Source organism: Suricata suricatta, chromosome 7 (assembly GCF_006229205.1).
Source record: "Suricata suricatta isolate VVHF042 chromosome 7, meerkat_22Aug2017_6uvM2_HiC, whole genome shotgun sequence".
NCBI classification, from domain to species: domain Eukaryota; kingdom Metazoa; phylum Chordata; class Mammalia; order Carnivora; family Herpestidae; genus Suricata; species Suricata suricatta.
Window position 1 is genome coordinate 137,866,466 of NC_043706.1, and position 25,273 is coordinate 137,891,738.

At 49.2% G+C, this 25,273-nt stretch overlaps 1 protein-coding gene across 1 annotated transcript in view; it reads left to right on the forward strand.

Annotated features, from left to right (window-relative positions):
- IGF2R (insulin like growth factor 2 receptor) overlaps positions 1-25,273 on the forward strand; it is a gene marked incomplete at its 5' end in the record, with an annotated part of 98,190 nt that continues 72,917 nt past the window's right edge. The window contains 2 exons of the mRNA XM_029943265.1: positions 1-89; positions 19,305-19,444. Of these exons, the coding sequence (XP_029799125.1) occupies positions 1-89; positions 19,305-19,444 (229 nt within the window). The remainder of the gene's footprint in view (positions 90-19,304; positions 19,445-25,273) is intronic.

Genomic DNA, 25,273 nt, shown 5'->3' on the forward strand with positions numbered 1-25,273 from the left:
CTGCGCTCCCTGCTCCTGCTGCAGCTGCTGCTCGTCTGGGCCCCGGGAGCCGCGCGGGCCCAGGTCACCGAGTTCCCCGAGCTGTGCAGGTGGGTGGCCCGCCCGGACGCAGGCTTCGCTCGAGGTGCCCCGGGCGCGCAGCGGGGCTGGGTGGGGGGCGGGGGCGCTCTGGAGACTGGTCCGGCTCCCTGAGTCGCCTTCAGTCCGGGTTTGGGTTTTCCTGTCCCCGAGGGAAAGTTGCCCGCGTAGTGGCGAAGGATGAGAGACCGAGGGGTCGTGCGCGCGGGCGGGGGGCGCGGGGTACCCGCCGTCCTGGCACTGGCCCGGGGTGGGGGGCCGCTGCCTGGCCACTTGTGGCTGTCACTAAATCCGGGGCGGCTTTGTGTGCGAGCAGCTGGCCGCCCCGACCCAGCCGGTGACACGCTGCGGGCGCCCTCCGCCCAGCTCCTGCCCTCTCACAGCGGTGCGCCTGCGAAAGTTGGAGGACGCAGAACTACAGCTTTGCTTTGTTCCCACTCCACGTTTTCCTCAAAGTTCCACCAGCGGGACTTTGGAGAGGCCCTTTAGCCTGGACGGACACCCACACGAATGGCCATAGAACGGGGGCGGGGGAGTTAGTTTCATTTGCTGATTGATTTCCTGCTTGTTGGTTTTCCATTTTCTCTTTTAAGTGGCTCTTCTGCAGAAGGTGACTTTTTTTTTTTTTTTTTTGATCGAGGGACTGGAGGGTGGTCATCCTGTATTGGCTTTAAAGACTACCCTTCACTTCTTCGAGCCTAACTTCCTGTGTAGTTGCTGACATGATGTCATTGTCTCCAGGGTGGATTATTCTAGTGGAGGCTTTTGCTCTGGGAATCATGATTGTATAATCGCTAGACCCATCGAGGGCCGTTAGTGTCGTGTGCTGTCTAGGACAGGAGTCCTGGGGCTGGGGAACTGCCCGTTAGGAGAATTTTCTGACCAACCTTTCCTGAACTGTTTAGGATGATGGAAAATCCATCTCTGATTTATTTTTGAAACTTTGGTAAAAGGGAAGCAGGACGAAGAGTTCAGAAAGACCAGCGAACAGGACTTCCCAGTGGCAGTAGCAAGTTACTTCTTAGAATGAGTTGAGCCCAGCTTTGAACTGAACTTTTTGAGTTTGTGGTGTGGTTTATGGGATTCTTGTTTTTCCCCTGTATCAGAGATGGCCTTGTTCCTCCCGCCGAGTTTAGAATTTGTGGAAATCACTATTCTAAGGCTGAGCCCAGAATAGAAATTCAGTGCAAGGGCCATGTTCTTTATTTCTTTTCCCTTTTTTTTTTAGGGGGGGGGCTCACCGCACATTAGTTTATAGATTAGTTGGCTGCCCCGTAACATACATGTTACACAGTAATGAGCATGGTACATAGTACGCAGAAAAGGGGGCCAGCTTCTGCAAGGTCAGGCTGCGGCTTGCATTTGAAGGAGGAGGTTTTGGAATAATGGCTGCCGTAAGCAGCCCTATCCTAAGAAACCAGCTCGGCTGGGCTAGTGGTATTGAAGTCTTGGTCCGGTTAGCAAATTGGAATTTATTTTTTAAGAGTTATGGTTAAAGTTGGCTTCGAGGGCAGACCCATACATAGTGGTGGAGGCGAGGGGCCCTTAGTTTCATATTACCTTAGTCCTCACAGCTTCATCTGTAAATGGCACATGGCCTCTGGGTCCAGTAGGAAATGGCCTTTGTATCTTTAACTTAGCAAATGCTAGAGAGGGCTCTTGGGTGATGTGCGCTGTTAGTGTGATAAATGTGTCCTTTGCCGTCTCAGAATATCTTTAAAGTCGGCGTGTTTACTTTTTCTGCCAGAGTTCCTTAGGACAGCAAATCTCCCAGTTAATTCAGGGCCTGCAAGCACACATTTCTTTTCCCCGTTACTGCTCTGTGGTTTTGCCTTGAGACTTCTCCAGAGCCGTGCATAATCTCAACTTTAAATTCCATATTCTGCCAAATGAAAACCTTCCTATTTGTTCCTGTTTTAAATGAATATCTTGGTTAAATACTTGTTAAGACTTTTGGGTGTGTGTAAAAAAATCTGTGTATTTTTATGAGGTAACACTGGTTAAAAGTTCCTTAACTCTACCGTATATTTGAAGAATAAAATGGGAGCTGAAAAAAAATTTTTTAATGTTTTTATTTTTGAGAAAGAGAGTTTGCTAGTGGGGGGGGGTCAGAGAGGCTGGGGGACAGAGGATCCAAAGTGGGCTCTCTAGCCCAACTTTGGGGGTGGGGGGAGCTCGAATCCATGAGCTTTGAGATTATGACGTTTAACCGACTGAGCCACCCAGGTGCCCTGGAGCCGATGATTTTTACAATCCAGTATGAAAAGTTGTACTAAGTCTCACCAAAGCAGAATGTGTTCAGCTGCCTCTTTGTTCCATCTCCCTGTGTCCATTTGGCGGAAATGTGAATAACCCACCCGGATCCCCTCTAGGGAGTATGAAAAGTAGACTGCTACAAGTATTGCTGTTTGCATAGCTTGGTCAAGTGGTGGCCGACCCCAGGTGGACATCCCCAGTAGACTCGGATTACCTTCCAAATATTTGTACATTGCTTGTTTGTAATACAGAACATATTTCCCCATTGAAAATGGTCTCGTTCGTCGTAGCTTGGTGCTTAGGGCAGTCACCAGAAACCCACTGTCCACGCCACAGGTGGGGGAGGTGCCCAGACACTGTACAGCTTTAACTAGACCCTGCAGTAAATTCTCGTCGTCTCAAAATAATAGAGTTGGATCCCAACTCTCTAGAACCAAAGAGAGCACTTTTCATCTGCGGTCCCTTAGAACCAACCGGAGGGAAGTCGAGTCTGCTTCAGGGCTGCCTGCAGGTCACCTGGTGGGGCTCTTGGGTGAGGATAAAGCTTGAGGCCACAGCAGCCCTGCTTTCTCCTGGGGTAAAGGGGCGGTGGTCGGGTTCGGTCCCTGGTGCAGTTAGGTATTGGGAGGAATGCCAGCAATAGTGGAGAGCTATTTTCGCAGGAGCGTTAACTGCTTTTGTGCACATGGGGGACAGAGCAGGTCTCTGTGAGTTGTGCACGGGAAGGCAGGGACGGTAGAGGCGATTTTCCCCAGGGTATCTGGCTCTACGGGGTCCTTAATGTGCTTCTTGTTCGAGCAACTCAGAGGATTGCTGTGCCAGTGAGTCCTGTGCTCTGGAAGAAGTTGGTGATTTTTAGCCACTCAGCTGTTTCTTGGGAGGCAGTGTGCTGGTGGAAGGAAGGCGTTTTCCTGAGGCCAGTGTGACTGTGGGGCTGGCACGTACAGAGGTCCTGAGGAAGGAGTGTTAATGCTGGTGAGGAATGTCTGGAGGTCAGTAGGGCTGGGAGGGTGAGAGCAAGGGGGGTAGGGCAGGAGCCAGGCCATGCGGATTCCCCAGAAGTCACCCAAAGTGACCAAAATGCTGTCTGCTTGTCAGTAGCTTTACTCATCACCGTGTGATTTACACTTTGTGAGATGTCATCTTACATCGTATATAGTAGGCGAGTTTCCATTTTATTTAGGTGTTAACTTCCTTAGTGAGGTCTACATAGTTTGTACTAGTTCCAAAATACTGCATTGGGTTTTATGATTTAAGTAAAGTACTTGATAATTTAGAACAAATTTTCCCCCCCTCCCTGTTGTTTGGGGATACATGCTGGTAAGGTTATATTATTATCAAGAACAAGAGAATAACGCGGCCAGCAGGGAGTTGGGGTTCGTTTCGTTGCTGTCTCTAAGGTTTTTTTTTTTTCCCTGTGATTTTTCTGAAGGAACAATGCTCCTATGTTTAATTTGTGCCACATGTTAAACCTGGACCACATGCATTTGTGTGTGTACATTTCTTGCAAAAGTAAGTGTGTGGAGAAGCTCAAGATGATTAATTATGGGGACATTAGACCTCATGCATTAATTCTTGGAGCAGCATCCTGACACCTTCCCAGGAAATGAATTCCTGATTGGCTTTCCCATCTTTTATCAGTGTTTCATAGAAGGAGTTTTAAAAGATGGGGTTGAGAAAAAGAATTCAGATGTTCTCGTCTTTATTTTCGTCTTGGCATGTAAAAGTGTACTGTGCTGGCCCGATGATTCAGGAGGGAGTTAGAACTGGGACTTTGTGGCAGAAAAGTAGCTCATTACTTTGCTGGTTACTTCTTCTTTTTTTGTTTTCTTCCTTTTTGTTGTCCTGGCCACAGAGATCTATCTCTTGGTTAGTGCCCCCACTGGTCAGTGATGGTGTAGGGGAAGGTGGAAGTGGTGGAGATTGGGTATACCTATGGCCTCTCGGTGTCTTCCTCATCGCCGACTCATGGCTGGTGAGGGACAGAGGCCTGGACGCATGTTGATTGTGTCTCCTCACCCTCCATCCTCGCAAGGTGAGACAGAATTCATTTATTTTCCAGTAGTTTCTTCAACAGAGGGGAAATTAGGAGGGGCCAGAGCTAGAAGGGAAACAGCGCAAACGGAACGGCCCACTGGGATCCTAGAAGGTTGTGCTGGCCACAACTCCTCTCTCCACGGAGGCAGCTGCCACACACACCCTTCTCTCCTTAGTTTTGTTAATTTTAAGTAGTGTAGCCCTAGTTTTGATTTTCTCTTCAAGAACAATCTAGGTGTTAACTCGGTTTTGGCTAGTATGAATAAAGCTGTTGAGTATTTCCAAACAAGGGTTTGTGTGGACTTGGCATTCGTGTTTCTCTTGAGTAGATATGCAGAGTGGAATTGTTCAGTGAACAGTGTTTCACTATGGGAGCTGTTAAACTGTACTCAGAATGTCCATTTTGCAATCCTACAAGCTATGCAGGAGAGTTTCAGTTCAGTGTCCTGGTCACCAGTTGATCTTAGCAGTCTCAATTTTAGCCATTCTGATGAGTGTGCAGTGTGTTTTGGTGTGGTTTTAATTTCCATTTCCCTGATTCGTGATGTTGAGTATCTTTTCTTGTACTTACTGGAATGTCTAATGATGTTGAACATCTTCCATGTGTTTCTTGGCCATTTGGACAATCTTCGTAATGTCTCTCTATTAAAACCACTCCTTTGTCACCGCCCTTCTCCCCACCTCCGCAAATGTGTGCATGTGGGGCATGGTCATCTTGATCAACTTTAGGAGCTCTTTATGTATTCTGAGTACAAGTCCTTTCTTAGGCATGTGTAATGTGTATGATGAATATTTTTCCCCCACTCTTTGGCTTGCCTTTTCATTTTTCTTAATGTATACTTTGATCAACAGATATTTTTAAATTTTGATGAACTTCAATTTATCTTTTTTTTTTTTTTTTTTTACTGGTTTGTGGGCTTTTTTGCAGCTTAAGAAATCTTTATCTGCTCTAAATTTTCGCAGCCTTAACCATATTGACATTTAGGCTGGGTGATTCTCTGTCATGGGGCTCTTGCGCATCGTAGGATGTTAAGGAGCATCCCTGACCTCTACTCACTGGATGCCAGGAGGCCCCCCCCGCACCCCGCCCCAGTTGTGACAAACAGAATGTCTTCAGACATTTTAAATGGCCCCTGATGGACAAAATTACTTCCAGTTGAGAACCATCGGTCTACTCAAAAGTCAAACAGATTTTCTCTTATGGTCGTCTGGAAGCTTTATAGTTTTAACTTTTATGTTTAGCCCTAGGATCAATTTTTTGGGTTAATTTTTTTATATGATGTGAGGAGAGGGCGAAACTTTATTTCTTCCATGAGCACATCTAGCTCCGTTTACTAATATTTTATATAGGATGCTTATAGCTGTTTTTTAGGGAGATTGGACTGTAGTTTTCTTTGCCGTGCTGTTCTTGGCTGAGTTCAGCATCAAGAGTATGTTTGGTTTGCGGAAAGAGCCAGAGGCTTTTAGGATTTTATATGTTGTTGAGCACTTTTGTGTACGATGGACATTTTCTCGTCCTTAAATTTTGGTAGAACTCACCAGTAAAACCATCTTGGTCTGGTGTCTTTGAGGAGGTAGAGGACAGTGGAGGAAGAGGGTTTGTTTGTTTTTTGGTGGAGGAGGAGTTTGATTATGGTTTGTTTTATCTTCTTTATTTACCTAGTTAGATTTGCAACTTTTTTGGAGCCCGTTTACCAAACTCCATATTTTCTAGGAAGTTGTCATTTTAATTTCACATTCATATACAGAAATGTAGCATGCTACCTCATAGTTTTGAAACTACTCTTTGTATCTCTAGCTAAAATATTCTGATGTTTATTTGTGTATTTTTTTCTTCATACTTACTAAAGATGTTTGCCTTTTTTAGTCTTTAAAAGGATTACCGTTTTAACATTCACCATCTCTGTCACTGTTTAGTTTCAATTTTATTAATTTCTGCTCTCTATTGGTAACTTCATTGGAAAGCTTCGATCTTTTATTTTAAATTATTTTACACAATATGAGATTAATTGAAAGCTATATGATTCTTTGTTCTGAGGATTGTACCACTCAGAGGTTTGTTACATTGTTTTTTTATCCTTAAATTCTAAAGTTCAGTGTCCTGGTCAGCAGGTGATCTTACCAGTCTTAATTTTAGCCATTCTGGTGAGTGGCAAGGTCCTTTTTTCCCCTAGGTAAATGGCTCCCCCCGCCCCACCCCATCTCCGCCCTGCTTCTCCCCTCCCCTCCTCATCTCCCCCAACTGTTCCCACTGTGGCTAGTAAATGTGGTGGAATTTATTGACATTTCCCCTGTGGCCTAGCACCTAGTCAAGTTGGGAGTGGTCTGTGTGTTTGGAAAAACTGTTCTCCTTTTGGGTCAAAGTTTCTTTAATTGTGCTGTTCAGCTGGTCTTTATTGTAACTAATTTTTTGTCCTGCTCCCCTGGTCTTTTATACTTTGTATCAAGCTTGATACAAAGAATGTCTTGCTTCCTGTCTCCCAGTTTAGCCATTCTGTTGTTCATAGGCTCTCCCACTGTTTTTTTTTTTTTTTAATTTTAAATTTTAAGAAGGTCTCCAGTTGATATGTATCCAGAGCTGCCTGTGACCCCGTCCATCTTCACGGTTGGGCAGCTTTCATCGTTTCCGGGAAGATGGGCTGGAAAATTCTGCTCTCACTGCTCTATTCTCCTTCCTTGGGCCCCGTGTCTTCTGCTGGAGTTTGCCCTCTCATTTCATGGCAGTGCCCTTTCAATGACTGGTGATTCTTGGTGTGGTCTTCGCAGTCCGTCTCCTTTTGGACATTTGTTGCCTGTCCTGGTGCAGCTGTGCAGGGCAGGGCTGGGAGCAGTTGTCAGATCTTGGCTCTAAGTGCTTTGTGGGGAGGGTTGGGGGGATGGGTGGGGCCGGCCTCTGGCCGCTGTATCTCCCCATCTGCTCTTTGAATCTCGGGACTTTTCTGCCTTCCCAGGTATCACCCCCAGTCTGAGCTGCCAGGAGATGGCTGATAAAGCCCGTGTGCACTGCAGTTGGCCAAGTGCAGTGCGTGCTGCTTGGAGCTGGAGGGGGCGAGCTGGATCACGGAGTTGGCTGTGCCAAATCTCTTTTCTCCAGACCTCGGTTTCCTTTGCAACAGATGGCCGTCCCAGTTTGGAATTGGGACCCCTCCCTTTACTAGTTGCAAGGTCTCAGGCCCGTCACTGATCCTTACAGGCCTTAGTTTCCTCTTGTGGCCAAATCAGGACTGGTGTGAGAATTAGAGAATTTCAGTGCCTGCCCCATTCTCAGGGTTCAGAAATAGTGGTGGCGGGGATTACATTTTGTCTGTTAAGTTGGAGTTGCTGCGTTATCTCCATGGTATTTTTAGCCTCTTACTCTGCCCCCCCTCCCCTTCTCTCTGAGTGCCGTGGGACTCCTGCCTCTGCCTCAGCCAGGGAGCATCTCTCTTTAGCCGGTTTCTACGTTGGTGCTCCACCCAAGAGTCCTCTAGAGAAAGAACTGTTTCCATCCTTTGCAGAAGTTTAAAAATCCCGAGACGGTGTGATTCTCGGGGTCCATTTTGCATCCAGAATCCTGCGGTTGTGAAGTATGCATCCTCTAGGATTCCTTCGGTTGCGAGTTGCAGAAAAGCCCAACTCAGATTCCCTCAAACCAGGAGGAGCGCGATGATCGGAGGTGTGGGCTCCGGGCGGAGGTGTGGGCTCTGGGCCGATGCCAGGTGCCATCTGGCTGGCGGGCCCCGGGCCTCCCCTGCTGTTTCCTTGGCTTCTCTGCCTTCCCTGGGGCACCACCTCCCTGTCCATCTCCGGTCTGGGGAGGGGGGTGGGTAGGAGGCCCTGGCCGCCTCCGCCTGGGTGTCTGGATGTCGCCTGGGTGTCTGGGTGTCGTCCTCATGCCTCCCCGGGCTGCCCTGCAGGGGAGGGGGCAGGTGAGCGCTGGATTCCAGGCTGTCTGCTTCTTGCAGGGGCCCCTGTTTTCGGCTCTGTGTTGGCCAGTGCAGGGGGCCTGGTGGGTGGGAACCCTTCACGGTGCGGGAAGTGCCAGTCGCTCTCCTTCCTGCAAGCATGAAACTTGCCCTTCAGATCAGCCTGAGGTCTTTGGTGGGATTTTTCTGTTCACGTCTGTGTGCTGTCAGATCCAGCCGGGGAAGCTGTGTCCTCAAGTAAACAGACACAGGGCAGTCTCCTTGGGCAGACGGAGCAGATTCTTCTGGGTCTTTCGGCCTGCGGCAAGTGAGACTTGTGGGAAGTTAGACTGTTGAAGGTGTTACTCTTAGTTTTGGTGCAGGGTATGGATGGAGAGGTTACACAATGTGGCAGCAGTGACAAATGGCCTTAGAAATGTGGTTGCCAGTGGGTGGCCTGGGCGGAAGGCAGACGAGGTGTCTTTCCAGTCCGATCCCTTGCACTAGGATGTGTGAATATTCTTCACATGCTCGCACGTGTGTTGCACTAACGCATGCACACGGGGAGCCCGCTCAGGAGCAGATGGGCCCGTCGGATTCGGGCTGCGTGTGAGACTCGTGTGCTGCCGTCTGTAGGTTCGCTGCACTCTACACGTTGTACGACGCGCAGTGTCTTGTCCTGAAAACAGCCCCCACCCCCGCCCCACAAGACTTCCTGCTCTTCGTCCCCAGTCTGAAAACAGAAAACCAGACCACCAGAACGGAAGCACTGAAGAAGCGGGTTCCTACCGGCGACAAGGGTGTGTCTCCACTGAGTCACCCTGGCGGCCCCTCTGAGGCCCCCACATGTCGCGTGCACCGCACACGTCTGCTCACCGCACGCACGCTGGGCAGCAGTGTGGCTTCTCTTTTCTGTCTTCTAGAGCTGGCCCTTCGGTCCTCACTGTGGTTGACCCTGGGGGAGGGACGAGCTGCTGACAGGGCCTTATTGAAGAGGACACGTGGGCAGAGAGCACGGAGGAAGTGCGGCGAACGGGGGACCCCGTATCGCGGGCTCTGGAGGGGAGCACGGCGGGCGTGGCTCGGACGTGGCAGAGGGGCTGTTGTGGCTGGAGCAGCACGGGTGCCCGAGGGGGACAGAGGGAGAGGACTGGAAGGAAGGAGGCGGAGCTGGGGACCGGGTCCCGTAGGCCCTGGCACTCTGGGAGGGGGGAAGCCCTGGGAGATTTCAGGCCGAGGAGTGACGTTGGTGGGGTCGGCCAGAAGGGGGAAGCTGGAGTTTTGATGGACTGTGTAGGAGGTTACAGCAGTTTGGACAGGGGTTATAGCAAAGGGTGTGGTGACAGAGAAGCGGTGGGAGGCGGAGATTTTGCAGGTGGTACTGACGGGTTTCCTGACAGTCGGGGGGTGAGGGAGAGGGAAGGGGACGGGGTTCGGTCCTCGCAGTTGGAAGTTGCGTTGCAAATGGAGTTGCTGTTTTCAGTGATGGGGGGAACCTGGAGGAAGACAGGGAGTTGGGCTTGGCTGTGGCCCTGGGTGGGGGGGTGCCTCCTGGCATCCAAGTGCAGAGGCTGAGTGGGCAGCCTGAGCTGTGCGTTCGGGCCGAGAGCAGTCCCTGGGGCTGGGCCCGTCGGGGGCCGCCGTGCATCGGGCACATCGGAGAGAGCATTTAGGCGGTGGGGGCGGCAGAGTCTGAGGGACAGACGCCAGGGGGCCTGCCAGGGAGGCTGCCAGTGAGCTGCCGGGGACGTGGGGCAGGAACTGAGAGAGCAGCGTGTCCTCGAAGGCCAGGGAAGCCCGGGCGGGAAGAGGGACGTGGCCAGGCGTGTCGGGTGGGAGCACCGACTACCACTAACGTGAAGAAGTGACCGGCGGGTCTGGCAGCACAGAGAGCGGTCTTCCATGAGGACAATGCAGGCTCTGGTGAAAGCGTGCTTGGCTTGGAGGGAATGTGAGAGCACAGGAGTGGGGGAATGTAGGTCTGCAGTTTCCGTACAGGGATCAGAGCAGTGGCTTGTGGCTGCTCTGGCCTGTGGGGCCGAGGGAGAGCATGGTAGGAAGTGGGATGTGGCACAGACGGTCTGTGCGCTGAAGGGACTGCTCCAGGACGGAGAGGAAGGCTGGCGACCCAGGGCGAAGGGAGAGGAGGAGGAAGAAGACAGAGCAAAGAAAACCCGGGGTGCTGTCCCCGAGTAGGGCAGCCAGGGCACCGGGAAGCGTGGGCCTTGGTGAGGGGAGGGAAGGCAGGATGTGTGAGGAAGCTGCAGGTAGGCCGGTGGACTCGGTGGAAACATGGAAGTTTCTATTTTAATTTCCGTAGGGAACTAAGAAGCACCATCCCTGCTAAGGGTAGCCGGTAAGCAAAAGGCTGCTCTTGCTCCTCTGGTCGCGTTTACGTTGGTGACGCTCTTACTGGGGCCTTGCGGTGGTGGTGGCATGTGCTCCGAGGGAGGGCTTTGCCTTTCCCTGGACTAGTGACAGGAGGCCAGGTCACAGACCTCAGAGGGCCATCACGCTGTGTCTGCAGGGGGCGTGGCACCTACCTGGACGGAGGGGGCCCAGTGAGCGGCGGTGTTTGCAGACGGTCCAGCAGAAGTGGGGGGCGCAGACTTGCCCCACAGACGTTTCCCTGGTTCTTCTAGAAGTTTGTAAGGACGAGGCGAGCTGGCGCTGACCTACTTTCAGGAACTCACCAAGGTGATGCCCGCCGGGCACTGAAGGGGCGCCCTGTGCACATTTCCTCTTCCCAGCCGGTGTTAGGTCATGCGGCACTGTCTGTGCCTGTCTGACACTTGACCCCAGCGCCTTCAAAGCAGAGCGTTTTCTCCCGTGGGAACCTCACCTCCTGGCGAAGAACAAGCCCCCGACGGCGGCCTCATTGCCGTCACACAGCTCAGCTGACTGTCCCCGGCACCCCGGGGGCAGGCCGTCCTGTGGTTGGGGCTCGGAAGGAACGGCCCGGGTTCTGGGAGGCTTTTCTGGGACACTGCTGGCAGCTTACAGGGGACCAGGCATTCAGGTTTGAATTCTAGGCCGTGGGCTGGTGGGTCGACTTTAAAAGCAGTCGACTTCAGAGGTGCCTGGGTGGCTCAGTCAGTTAAGTGGCCGAGCGGCGACTTCAGCTCAGGTCATGATCTCATGGTTTGTGGGTTCGAGCCCTGCGTTGGGCTCTGAGCTGACAGCTTGGAGCCTGGAGCCTGCTTCAGACTCTGTGTCTCTCTCTCTCTCTCTGCCCCTCCCCTGCTCATGCTCTGTTTCTCTCTGTCTCACTAATAAGTAAACAAAAAAAATAAAAATAAAAGCAATCGACTTCAGATATCTATATTAATGAAGGAGGTGAACCCATCTCTTCTTTATGCATGTGAAAAAAAAAGTGTTCGAGCATCCAGGTAATTACCCTGATTTTTAAGAAACCCTCACAGAGCAGGCTTAGGGTGGGAGCACAGGCCCACGTCCTGGTCCCACAGAGTTGACCTCAGCACACATGCCACGGGCGCACCTGAAGGAGGACGGGCCATCCTCTGGCAGCTCCGCATTGTGAGGGCCCCGCCGCGCGATTCCATACCTCGCATCGCAGCGGAGCCTCCTTACAGAGAGCGTGACCTGCCCTTGGCCCCTGCTGCCCTGCCAGGGTTTCTGACGGGTCAGGCCCCTGCTCTGGGGACAGCTGGTGGCTCCGTGGCCCAAGCGTGGGTAGGCCCGAAGTGGCCGTCCTGTCCTGAGGTATCCTGGGAGGCAGCAGAGGGGTGTGTGTGTGTCCTGAGGGCCCCCGCCCTCCCCCCAGTCTCTGTCTTGAGCTCTGCCAGCTCTGTGGAGTGGCCCAAGACCAGGGCCTGCCCCCCTCACTTCCTGGCCAGTGTTACGTGACATTCCTTTAGAAGGCTCCAAGCCAATGTACCTTTTGTTGTAAACTCCATTTTTAAAGCTGCCTAAAGCCTTCTATGGACCAGATGAAAGCCTTAAATCTTAGTCTCTCGAAAGTTCTCCATTCCTGGCCGTGGTTTTCCACACGGTGACTGTGCGGCAGCTGAGTTTTGCAGATGAGGAAGCCGGGGCCCGAGAGAGTAAGCCTGTCCCACACAGCTGGTCCGGGCGGGGCAGGCGCCGGGCCGGGTCTCCGGGCTCTTTCCCTTGCCCTGGCACCCTTCCGAGTGCAGCTCACCTCCCTCCCGATTTCACATGACCTCTGTTAGTCACTCGTGGCGCTGGTTTAAAGCCCTGTCCCCTCCGCCAGCCTATCCCATGGCGCCTTAGGCTCCCGTGCCGACTTAGAGCCTTGCTTCTGGCTGGGTGCCTCTGGCTGGCCGGCCCACAGTTCTTGTTCCCAGACCCTGTGCAACTACCTGGGAAAACCAAGGGCTAACATCTGGCACTTTCTAGCCTTTTTTTTTTTTTCCTCTTTTTCTTTTTTCTTTTTTTTTTTTTTTTTTGGTGCAGGCCTCATATCTTTATCCACAGCTTTGTGGGTTTGTTAGAATAGGAAGTGAAGTACTTCCTATATAAGCTTTTGCCATGCTGTGTCAAACTCCTGTGTCCCCCGGCCTTCAGACCAGGGTGCAGATTTATTGTGCCGAATCAGATTCCGCTCCCCGGGTGTCGGCCGCAGACGGGCGTGGGCAGCGGTGGTTACACAAGCCCTTTTCCTGAAGCCGTCCATGTTGGAAACCTTGCCTCTGTCCGCGCCCTCCTTTCCCCTCCCTCCTCCCCTCCCCCTTCTTCAGTTTAGGAGACCGGTCCAGATTTTTGAAGGTTAGCGAGCTGGATATACGAGCTGAGAAACTATCTGGTAATGATAAGGGGCAGAAGTGAGCCAAACGATTTCCGGAATATTCTGCAAGGGGACTTGGATGCAGGCCAGAAGTAGGAAAAAAAACTTTTTTGATGTTCAGGTTGGAAAGACTTCCCCTCGTCCCCCCAATTTTGGATTTGCTGCTCACTCCAGATTCAGAGAAACATTCCTTGAGCCAGTTACTGTGCGCTGTGAATTTAGAACGAGCTTTGTTGTTCTTTTTTATTAACGAAACCAAATTATAGAGTCACACATGCTTATTAGTTTTATTACTGATTCTATCCTACCTCTATACTGCTTTTTATACCAATAATTAATTGTAGGCCAGTAATAAAAAGTTTAGTGGCTCCATGACCATTACCGTAACCCTGACTCATGGAGGGTGAGGGAAAGAAGGTATATTTCAAGAGTGTGGCTAAGTGGCAGTACATGTGAGGAGAGGTGCGGGTTCATGGAGCTGCTTTGTGTTGAGGGAAGGAACTCAGTTTTCTAAGTTTTTTTTAATGTTTATTTTTGAGAGAGAGAGAGAGAGAGAGAGAGAGAGAGAGAGAATGTGAGAGGGGACGGGCAGAGAGAGACGGAGACACAGAATCCAAAGCAGGCTCCAGGCTCTGAGCTGTCAGCACGGAGCCTGACATGGGGCTCAAACCCACGAATTATGACATCATGACCTGAGCCAGTCAGACACTTAACTGACTGAGCCACCCAGGCGCCCCAGATTTTTTGTTTTCTTTAAGATGTTGGGCATATCTTACATTTTATTTATTTATTAAACCGTTTTTAAATGTTTGTTTATTTTTGAAGGAGAGAGAGACAGAGGGCAAGTGGGCGAGGTGCAGAGAGAGACAGAGACGCAGAATCCGAAGCAGGCTCCAGGCTCTGAGCTGTCAGCACAGAGCCCGACGTGGGGCTGGAACCCACAGATCACGAGATCATGACCGGAGTGGAAGTCGGGCACTCAACTGACTGAGCCGCCCAGGCGCCCCATATCCTACATTTTATGCCTGAATTTTATGTACTTGATTTTAGGTGTTAGTTGTTTTAAAAATGGAAAGAACCCCACATTTGCAGTTTTGCGGGTATTCAGTGAAGACAGATAAGAAAACATGAGAGGTGTCCCGATAAGATTCTGAGTTCAAATAGTTTAAGTGTACCGTCCAGCCGTCCCTCTGTGGCTTTTCCTTTTGAATTTTCTTTCTTTGGGACAGACCTCATTCAGTGGAGGTGGTTCCGAACTCCAGGAGATTGTGTTGGGCCAGCTGGGTTCGCTTCTGCGTCGCTGCCCCTCGGTTGGTTTCTTCTTGACCAGGACAGCTCCGCACGTGGCGCCCGCTGGAGCAGTATTGGGAGAGTCAAAATGCCTTCCTGCCTCTGGCTTGGGTGACAGCACGCTACTTGTGTGCCTCCTTCTCACTGGTAATCTGCCAGCACCTTTCAGGATATTATGAAACTCAAACCAAATGAGGTTAAAATGGAGCCTCTGTCCCCCGAGCAGACGCACCGCCTGCCTGTGGTCGTCCAGGGCACCCTTGGCAGAGGCGGTGGACTGTTTTAAGCGTTCTTTAAGGGAAGGACTTGGCCTCTGTGCTCAGTTTTTATAGTGAGATTAATTGTCCGGGTACAGGGTATGTTTCAGGAGCAGGATTCCCTTTAAAATCAGAGCTGTCTTAAAGTCATTTGCCTTGTGTGTCCCTTCTGCCCCCTCCCCCGTTCCCCGCTGGGTCTGAGGGAGTGATTGTCGGATGTTTCCGAGTTCCTGGTGACACTGTCGGACTCCTGGACTCTCAGTTGGGGTTTCAAAGGGCAGCTCTCCGCTGAGCGAGGACAGTGGTTGTGAGATGAGTCTCTCTCAGTGGAGTCCTCACCCAGCTTGGATGCGCAGTGGGGTGGGGGCAGCCATGGGGAGGGGGCTCAGGGACCGATGCTCTTTCCTTAGGAACCACGGGTTGCATGCAGAAGGCACCTTTGGGGTTTGGCAGTTCCGACAGTGCGAAAGAGCAGCGGAAGCGGACGTGGGGGGTGGGGAGGAGCAGAAGTGTGACCTGGGGGGAGAGCTCAAGGTGGGAAGTGCACGGTCTGTGGGGCCCGGAGCCACGCAGCAGCCTGGGTCTTCACAGGTGCGCCGCGTTTCCTCAGGGGGCGGTGGGGGGGGGTGGCTTTCCTCAGTCTGGGGGCCCACGCAATATGGAATCTGCCGTTTTGGTGGCGTTGATTGTGACAGGACTTAAACGAAAGTTTTGAGGAATATTTGGTCAGTTTCAGTGTTGTAATTGAAACTCTTTTCTGCAAAGTGAAAAACACTTGTAAGAATGGACATGAAATGGAGCAGTTCACTGGAGTGGGGAAGTGCTTACTTGCCCTTGGAGCTCAGGGGGACCCGGCACATGTCACGGGTGTGCGGCCGTGGACAGGGCACTTGGTCTTCTGAGCCTGGGAGTCTGTGGCTCAGGACCATGGGAGGATGGTGGCTTTGCTGGGAGAGGCGTGCAGAGCACCATCCTGGTCCCCCATGGCTCTCTTCCCGGTGGCGCTGGGCCTGCTGGTCATGGTTCTGGGAGGGAGGCTGCGACCACTCTGTGGAACGGAGTACCTAGCAAGAGCCAGCGTTGCGTGGGGGGCACGGCCAGTCCTGGCGTCACAGCTGTGGATCCAGAGGACTTCCTGTGCCTATGTCGTATCTAGAATTGTCAGGTTTGCACAGAGATGAATTTGGATTTTTGGAGAGTGGCGGAGCAGAGGCCAGCTAACTACATTTCACGTTCTGGAAAGTGAGGTAGAAGGGCAAGGGTCTTGCTCGCTTTTGCAAATTTTTCAAAGCCAAGGTTCTCTCACAGAAGACGTTGGTGCAGAAGAGCAGTCCTTGCTGGGAATCAGCGGCCTCCTCCGAGGCCGAATGTCGCAAGGCTGGGACTGTGGGCAGGGCTGCCGGTGCTGTTTCCCGTTGACCAACTGCTTCCTTGGGCCTTTGTGGTTCTCCCTGGTTCACCTCCCGGTGTCCCGTCCTTCCCCTGGGGTGGAGGTGGGGGTGGAGTCTAGGGGAGATGCCCCGGTGACCTGGGAGATGCAGATTGGAGTGTTAGAGACTTGAGGAAATGCCCACAGGCTTTCAGACCCGTCTTGGTGCAGGAGACGGTTATAGCACGTGTATTTAAAATGAAATGTGTGTGCGCGCGCACGCGTGTATAGAGTGCATTTGCTCACAGCTTGCAAATAGTTTCTTCCAGATGTTTGGTAGTGTAGATTAGAAGCATGCTGTGACCATTCCTTAATTTTTGAGTGATGTGACCAAGGAGTCTTCACCTGGGTGTCTCAGGTTGGGTTTGTGAGTGGCATTAAAGGTGCCAGCCTGGAGGGCAGACCCCAGAAAGGACTCTGGCAACCTCCAAAAAGAAGCCAGCACCCAAGGACTGTCGTAGGGTCCTCACCGCTCCTCACTCCCATAGCCACTTACCATTTTGATACATCTTGACAAAGCAAATAAGAAATGCAAATAGAGAAAAGAAATAACATTGGACAGAGCAACATTTTTCTTTATAGGGACACTGATTTTCAGATAATTGAGACAATATTCCCCATTTTACTTTTTTTTCCCCATCTCTCTTCTGCTCCATGAACACACACTTTTTACAGCTACTTTATTTAACTATCACCTCTGCGAAACCAGCAGCGGATTTCAGTTTTTAAGAAAAGCATCGCATTTTAGGTGCTGTGGGGATTGCTTTAGGGTTGATTCCTACCAGTCAATTCACTCTAAAGTAATATCTTTATGTACCTCTCTCGTAAACTTAGGATTGTGAAACACTTCCATGATTCCACTACTAAAGTTTTAGGTTTGATGTCTTCGTATCCTAGAAAAACATAGTCGTGGCTCTTGAATAAGAGATTAGCATTTTTAAAAAATTAACTGTAATTAATAGAAAACTTTTTACCATACTCTGCAAGTGAAAACACTAGCTTAAAATTTTAAGGAACTATCTGTAGTGTCTTTGAGTGGTCTTCCTTTGTTTCAAGTGCGAAATCAAAACACTACATTGTTTAATCCGCAAAGCCCCCCGTGTAGCCAGCCTTCCCAATGTCCTTGACCTCTCCTGCAGCTTGCTCCCCTCACCCGTCTCGCTGCAGTCACATTGCCCCTTTTTCTTTTCTGTCGCGGTGCTAAGTTCATTCCCTGCTCTGGGCCTAGCAATGGTTAGTCCGTCTGCTGGAAGATGCTTTCCACAGTATCTTCCCCTGAGTTGCTCCGTTTTGTTGTTCGGGTCCCAGCACAAATAGCATCTCAGAAGACGGAACGGTCTCAAGTAGGTCCGCGGTCATTTCCTGTCCCATGCTGTTTTGTCAGAGTATTTGGCCTGCCAGTGTGTGACTTGGCTTACCTTTTCATTTTATTTTTGTTTACTGTGTATTTATTTACCCATTTATGTTCTGTCCTCCCCTGAAGGGCAGGGGGCTTTTGGGCTGCTCTGAACATTGCTGTACCCGTCAGTGCCTCTGCATTGAGTGCTTAAGAAATATTTCTGAAGCACACGAATCAAGGGTAGTGAAGGTCAAAGGAAACAGGCCTTTATTGATGACTTTCTCATGCCTGGTCATTCTTGGGTTATTTTCTCTTGTCTTTAGCCCTCATGACTTTACGAGATAACTCTAAGGGGTTACTGATAAAGACACCAAGTTCAAAACTGGTGGATGCCAGAGGGAAGGGGCGGGGGTCTGGGGGCATAGATAACATGGATGGAGGAGAGAGGGAGGTACAAGGTTCCAGTGACGGAATGAACAGCTCACGGGAATGAAAGCCCCAGCTGGGAATAAAGTCCATGCTGCTGTAACAGGCTGTATGGGGGTAGATGGTACCTACACTTGCGCTGAGCACATCCCAAGGAAGGGAGATATAGTGATCACTGTGTTGTGGACTTGAAACTAATGTAACGTTGTGTGTCAACCAAACTGCAAAAAATAAAAGTAAAAAATAGAAGCCAAGAAGGTTAGTTCAGTGGTAACCGCTTCTGAGCCTGGTCTTTTAACCTCCAGGCAGGCCTGTTTTTCAGGTTTCCAGCAGCTCCGGCCCCTCAGAACCTCGAGGGGAGCGCTCTACCGCTGCCCGGTGCTTCCTGTGGTTCCCTTTGCTTGGCACGTAAATTTGATCATTCCCCACATCCAGGTTCAGGAGGATGCTTGGCTCCTTGCCTGCCAACACCTCACTAGCGGGGCTCCTCGGTTACTGGACAGGGTTGGGGGGGACGGGGCACATGTCTAGGCAGGGAGGGGCGTGTGCCTGCTGTTCTCTGGTCTGTCCTGAGGCCCAGGGGAAGGTGGGCTCTGGGAAGGGCTCTGCTCCTTCTGAAAACTAGTGCCTTCTCTCAAGATGCTGCTTTGGGGAGATCAACCCTGGCGATCCCCGCCCCTCAGCTCCTGAGTGGGCCGGACGAAGCCTTCCCTTTCGAGACTGTTGAATTCATACAGTATCGTTGCATTTTGCAAGGAACTTTTTAGTTGCTTTCCTCATTTCCTGTCTTTAGCCTTGCTGAGGAAATGACCCCTATTTTACAAAATGACAAAACATTCTCAAAACATTCTCCCCAGGAAGAGTGGAGAATTGAGAGTAATTGTTTTGACAGAACCAACAGGCCATTATTTTGTCCCAAGGATGCAGATTGACTCCTTAACAATTACTCAGTATTTACTTTGCCAGAGGTCCAAACAGAGTGTTTTATTGCCTGTAAAATGCTTGCATCGTGGATTCGGCTTAAGTATATTGTGTTTGATTTCGAATCTGATAGTTGATTCATTGCATCACTTTGTCTTGTCCCTTTGGATGTGAACTGGAGCCGTAAAAGGTAAAACCAGACAGAGACTGTCTTTCGTGCCATGACGAGTTTTTATACAGAATCACCAAAGTTTAAAACAATCCTTTGGCTTTTCAGCATTCCAGCATGACTGGGAAGGGTATGATCTATTCAACGTGATTCTTGGACGGTTACTTGTGGGAGCTGATATTCCTAATGGTAGAATGTTAAGTATTTTGATGATGGTCAGTCTTGTGGCGGCTTCCGGGCAGGCGGAACCAGAGCGAGGTGGTATTTAGTGGTTTCTGCCCTGGCTTCTGTTCAACTTAACATAGTTTGACTTCAAGTATTTTTGGTTAATGGAAGTGTGTCTTCTAGGTTGTGGCAGTCTGAGGTAAATATGTCTTGTGTGTGAGACTATGGAGAAGTTTAATTATTGGCAGATCAGTGACAGTGACAAATTGTTTTTTTCCTTTCTAGTTATACATGGGAAGCTGTTGATACCAAAAATAACATGCTGTATAAGATCAGCGTCTGTGGGAGTCTGGACATTGCCCAGTGTGGGCGATCAAGTGCTGTTTGTATGTACGACCCGAAGACAAGCAGCTACCGCTCTGTGGGTAAGTAGAAAGCTCTCCCTACCTTACTGGACATAGAGGATCCCAATTTTGCAAAAATGACTGTGTGTATATATATATATATATATATATATATATATATATATATAGTTGTCTACACACATGCTTATATGAGCTTATATACATTTTATATTTTATAAAAAAGCGGTAACAAGTTAGATGTCCAACATGAGAGCAAATTAGGTTACTTCCATCTGGTGGATGCTATCGGCCAGTCATGAACAATTGTGCACATTCATATTTATTGATACAGAGGATGTTTCTTAGAGGACTCTGCCTATGTTTTTGTTAAGCCCCGTCTTTACTTTTCTCCCTCCTTCACGCTTATTTCTTCTAGCTTCCCCCTTCTTCCATGGCTCTGTGATTTTCAGGTTGTCTGTGTTCACATGGGGTCAGAGATGGTCAACGGTTTTCAGCTTACGTTAAAAATTAAATAGTCCTGAGGATCACAAATACCAGAGGGAAAAAGTGCAAACTTTTCTTCCCTAGGGCTCATTGCATTTCCCCAAACGCCCTTCCTTTTGGGTTAGGGTCCCTTTCTTACTGGCGAGGCTGGCGGGCCCCGGTTGGCCGAGAACAGCAGCCTTGCCAAGTTCCATGGAACAGCACAGGGGGACAGGCTGACAGGGAGAGGCGCAGGGCAGGCCTAAACATGTCAGCTGCTTCCCTGGGTTGGGCCGCACTGGCGTCCGTGGTGACCCTTGACCAACACGGTTTGAGCAGTGCGGTGTGGCCATGAAGGACGGTCATGAGGTGAAGGCTTGCGTGTGAGTGGGGACAGTGTGGTGGCTGGGTGAGGGCACTCTGGTCTGTACAGTTGGGAGGGTCAGCTTGCTGTGCGACTCTGTCATTTGTAGTGAAAATGCCTAAACACCGTTAAAAGGGCTTTTTAGAAAGTAATGCTTAGAGTCGTAGGAGTAAGGTCTGTGAGGTTTGCTGGTGGAGGCAACTTCGGTCGGTTTCTTTCTCTCCCCACAAGGACGCTGTCTAGTTGAAAACACTGGTAAGAGGGAGTTGAGGCCCAGGGCAGAGATCTGAGAAAGCACCATGTTGTTCTGAACTCTTGGGTTGGACAAATTTTATTTTCTGATATATTTAAAAACTTGGAAATGATATGGCCAACTTCCTGCTGTTCTATTTTGATGATTCACAAAGGGAGGGAGGCCATTGGTGGACCTGTTGGTCAGTGTTACTCAGGTTTCCAGAAAGAGGAAAGGTCGTTTTCCTCTTGATTTCACTATAACGTTCGACTACAGTGTTTCTGACTGATGAAGTACAGTGTAACCGATGGGTATCAGATACAGACAAGAAAGCCACTAGAGGTATGATTTGTGAAATTAGGTTGGCTGGTCAAAATTTGACAAGGACCTAGTTGAATTGGCTTTGAAAATCAGGTGGGAGAGTTGGTATTTTCTGAGAAGTAGGTAGTGCATCCATTATAGTAATGGGGGAGCCGATCTGATAAAATGCATTTTTAGAAAGCTGGGCCCAAGGGGATAGGAGAGGTTGGTTAAAGGTGAGAGGTCAAACGTAAGTAGATGAGTTCAAAGCCAAGTTACAGGTTGACTAAGATGTAAACTAGCAGTTTGCAGTCACATTTTACCCCTAGACACACATGACAGATACTTTCCCCAGAGCTTCACAGCCCCGAGGGAGAGGATGGACGCCGGCTGACGCAGACTTTCAGCATCGCCCTGTCCTTCTCCTCAAGAAAGCAAACTAGTATAAGTGGATGCAAATGACCTAACCTTAGCACAGAGATAATCTTCAACTAGATCTACTTCTGCTAATTTGTGTTATGTAATAGAAATAACTGTGTTATTATAAACTTGGTTTTGGGGCACCTCGGTGGCTCAGTCAGTGGAGCGTCCTGACTTCAGCTCAGGTCATGATCTCACAGTTTGTGGGTTCAAGCCCCACATTGGGCTCTGTGCTGACAGTGCAGAGCCTGGAGCTGGCTTCGGATACTTTGTCTCCTTCTCTGTCTGCCTCTCCCCCACTCATTCTCTGTCTCTCTCAAAAGTAAATAAACGTAAAAAAAATTTTGGCTTCATAACTAAATAATGACTAAATTTGTTGTGCACTTATGTGCAGGCATTATTTTTTTTAATGTTTATTTTGGGCGGGGGGAGATAGAGAGAATGAGTAAGGGAGGGATAGAGAGAGAGAGAGAGAGACAGAATCTGATGCAGGCCTCAGGCTCTGAGCTGTCAGCATAGAACCTGCTGCGGGGCTTGAACCCACGGACCGTGAGATCATGACCTGGGCTGAAGTGGATGCTCAACTGACTGAGCCACCCAGGCACCCTGGCTTTATGTTTTTAAGTAGATTATCTTATTTAGTTTACTTAACAACTTTTTTAAGTCAGTGACTCGATTTCCCTTATGTTATAAGTGAAGACACTGAACCACAAGACGGACACAGGAGCTTGTCAGAGAGGCTGCAGGATTATGGACGGGAGCTGACAGGCGAGCCCCAGGGCCTGTGTCCTTATTCGGGGCCATGTTGCTTTGTGACTTATAGGGTCACACGGGACAGTTCTAGAGCTACTATGGGGAACCATGGTGGAAAATCCGAACTCCCAGCTCTGGGAGGGCAGCTGAGAAACTAACTTCCTATGCGCTTGCTAGAGAGGATAAAAGAGGATAAAAAAAATGTGAATTTTTGAAAACATCTACAAAAACTAGAGCTCCCAATAGATAAGAGGAACAGAAAAGCTAGGATAGCAATAGGTCAAAATGTATGTGAGAACTGAATGTATAACCAAAAGTTTGGGTGTTAAATTTAATGATTTGTCTGTTAGGAAACAACTTTAGACCTCTCCTTCATGCCCTGTAACAGACATTACAGATCAGGTAAAATTAAAATGACAGTAGGATATCAGGAAGAAATGGAGCAAAATAAATATATAATCTAGAGGTAGTGATTCTCTTAATAAATGATTAGAAAAACAAACACCCTGGGGCACCTGGGTGGCTTTGTCACTTAAGTGTCTGGCTCTTGGTATTGGCTCAGGTCATGATTTCACAGTTTGTGAGGTCGAGCCCTATGTCAGGCTGCGCTGACAGTGCAGAGCCAGCTTGGGATTCTCTCTCTGTCCCCTCCCCCCCGAATAAGTAAATAAACTAAAAGAAAAAAAAAAGGAAGGACAAACAACCCACAGAAAAATGGCCACATCTGAAGACCGACTGAAGATTTCTTCAAACTGAAGTTTACAAAAGAAGTAATCCAAGATGGTCAATGTAACTTCATTAGTAAGCCAGGTGTAAATGCAATCGAAGCAACAATGAAATTTCACCTTTCTTCTGTCACATTGACAGAAGCTTAAATAGTCGAATCATAGAGCCTTGGCAAGGAGTCTTAACTGGCACATTCTTGTATTGCAATGGGAAGTTGGTTGTTTTGGAACCCTTTTGGGAAGGTAATCATTGATACGAGCTTTATAGTGCCCGCAAAGGCTGCCTTTGTACTTAGAAATGAATATTAAGACCTCAGCTTTGGTTTAAACAATATTACCTTAGTTTTGATTTATAAATTTTTAAAAAATATCTTTTATTTATTTTTGAGAGACAGACAGAGACAGCACAAGCAGGGGAGGGTCAGAAAGAGAGAGAGACACAGAATCTGAAGCAGCTCCAGGCTCTGAGCTAGCCATCAGCACAGAGCCCGACGCGGGGCTCGAACCCACGAACTGTGAGATCATGACCTGAGCCGAAGCCGGTCACTCAACCGACTGAGCCACCCAGGCGCCCCACCTTAGTTTTGATTTAAACAACCACATATTCTTTCTTAGGCAAATGGTACTGCTACATATATGAATCTAGCAGAGTTTAGCTCTCGTTTTTATGGCACCTGTAAATAGCACTTGGTTCTGTTTACAACTTAGCTGACCCACCTTCACCACAATTTAAAATGATTTATAAATGGTACCTCTTCAATTTCCTTTTGAAGTATTTCATATGTCTAATCTGAAAATTAGAACTTAAGCACTAATGATAATTATAAATTTAATAGTTTATACTTCTAATAAGCCTGAAATTCTCTTCGATGTTCCAATACTGTGTCCAGCAGTTGCTCAGTTATAACCTGTGGATTGGAGTTGTAGCATTGAACATTGCAAGTATGTTGAAATCCTGTGTTCACATTCCTCCTGATATCCCAGATGTTAATTCTTTGGCCTTAATTGAGTTAATCTTTTTGAAGGCTAAAAACTATATGTCTACTGCAGGAAACCTGTTAGGAGCCCATGTAACTGAGGTAACATATCCACCCGGGAAGAGTGTTAATTGCAGTTACTTACCATCAAAGCGTGGGATTCTGACTGGCTTCTTGCTGGTGACCTGGGTAGGACACAGTGAATCCGATTGTAGTTGCTGCATCAAGTGACTTAATTTATTCTCAGGAGGCCGGCCCCTGACTTCACATGCTGGTCCTGTGGTTTGATTCTTGCGTGCGCTCAGGGAAATCTATGGTGGCCATCTAGGTTGATCGCTGCATTGAATTTTGCATCTCTGATTTCCTAAGATGTGAGAATCTCTTTTCCTCTTAAGGCCTGTATTCTTTCCTTTTTTAAAAACCATACAATACTATTGGATATTTAAGATGATATCTGGTTGAGTTTCAGAAAGAACTCCCGTTTCTGTCTTATGTTCTCTCCTAAGAGTCTGGCAGTAATATCTGCTAGATTTTGAAACCCAGATTCCCATAACCTACTTTTGTAAATTTTAACCAGTAGAGGAATTAGTACTGTATACAGATTTTTTTTTGTACAGGATTTTTTTTTTTTTTTGGTAGCATTGTTAACTGTAGCCAATGTGCTGGCCCACCCTGACTGTATGGGGCTAGTTGAACAAGTTGTATATTTTATTCTGATTTACTTGGTTAAGTCACATCTGAAAAGATATATGTATAAATTATATCTTCAAACAGCCAACACTTAATATTCATTTATTTATTTATAACAAATACTTGAATGAATCGGTCACTAAAACAGACAAAAATCCCTTTTCTTGTGGAGCTTACATACTGGTCGTTGAGAGGGAGATAGACAAACACAAACACTGGCCAGATAGCGTGTTTGAATATGATAGATGTGAAAAAGGGGAAGACGGATGGTCAGGGGTGCTGGACCTCTCTTGGGAGTGTGTGTGTTCAAGAATATTAAACGGGGTTAAGTGTCGCTGAGAAAGTGACATTTAAGCAAAGACTTGGCACTGAGGGAGGGAGTCAGGTGGCTCTGGAGGAGCAGCCAGTGCAGGGGACAGAGGGGGAGTATCCGAGAGGGGAGGGTCACTGGTGGTAGCAAGAATAGAAATCTCTTTTGAAGAGTGTTAATACAAAGAGGGGCAGAAAAATGAGGCAGCGGCTGGAGGGAAATACTGGGCAGCGAGGAGGATTCTTGCTTCGTTTGGTGAAACAACACGTGAATAGTACACATTGGAGGACACGACACAATCAAGAAGGGAAAGTGGGTAGCGGGGGAAGCCTCGCTGGAGCACATCAGTGACTAGCATGGGGACGGCTGTCTGCCTGGCTGACAGGGTCTGATCGAGGTGCTGGGGAGGCCCGGTGGTTGAGCGGTGGGCCCCGAGGCCGCCCACGAAGTCGGGACCGCCAGGGCTTGCAGCCTCAGCGAGGCCGAGTTGCGAGCTCGGCTGGGCTCGACCGGGGTCGCCGATGGTTGCAGGCGAGACCTGGTAGGCCCGGAGCGCGGCCTGGTCTGGCGGACTCTGGTGAGCGCGGCCTGGCGCGCAGGGTCTGCAGGACCCGGCGCGGCCTGGCCTGTAGAGCGTGGCCGGGTCTGGCGGGTGC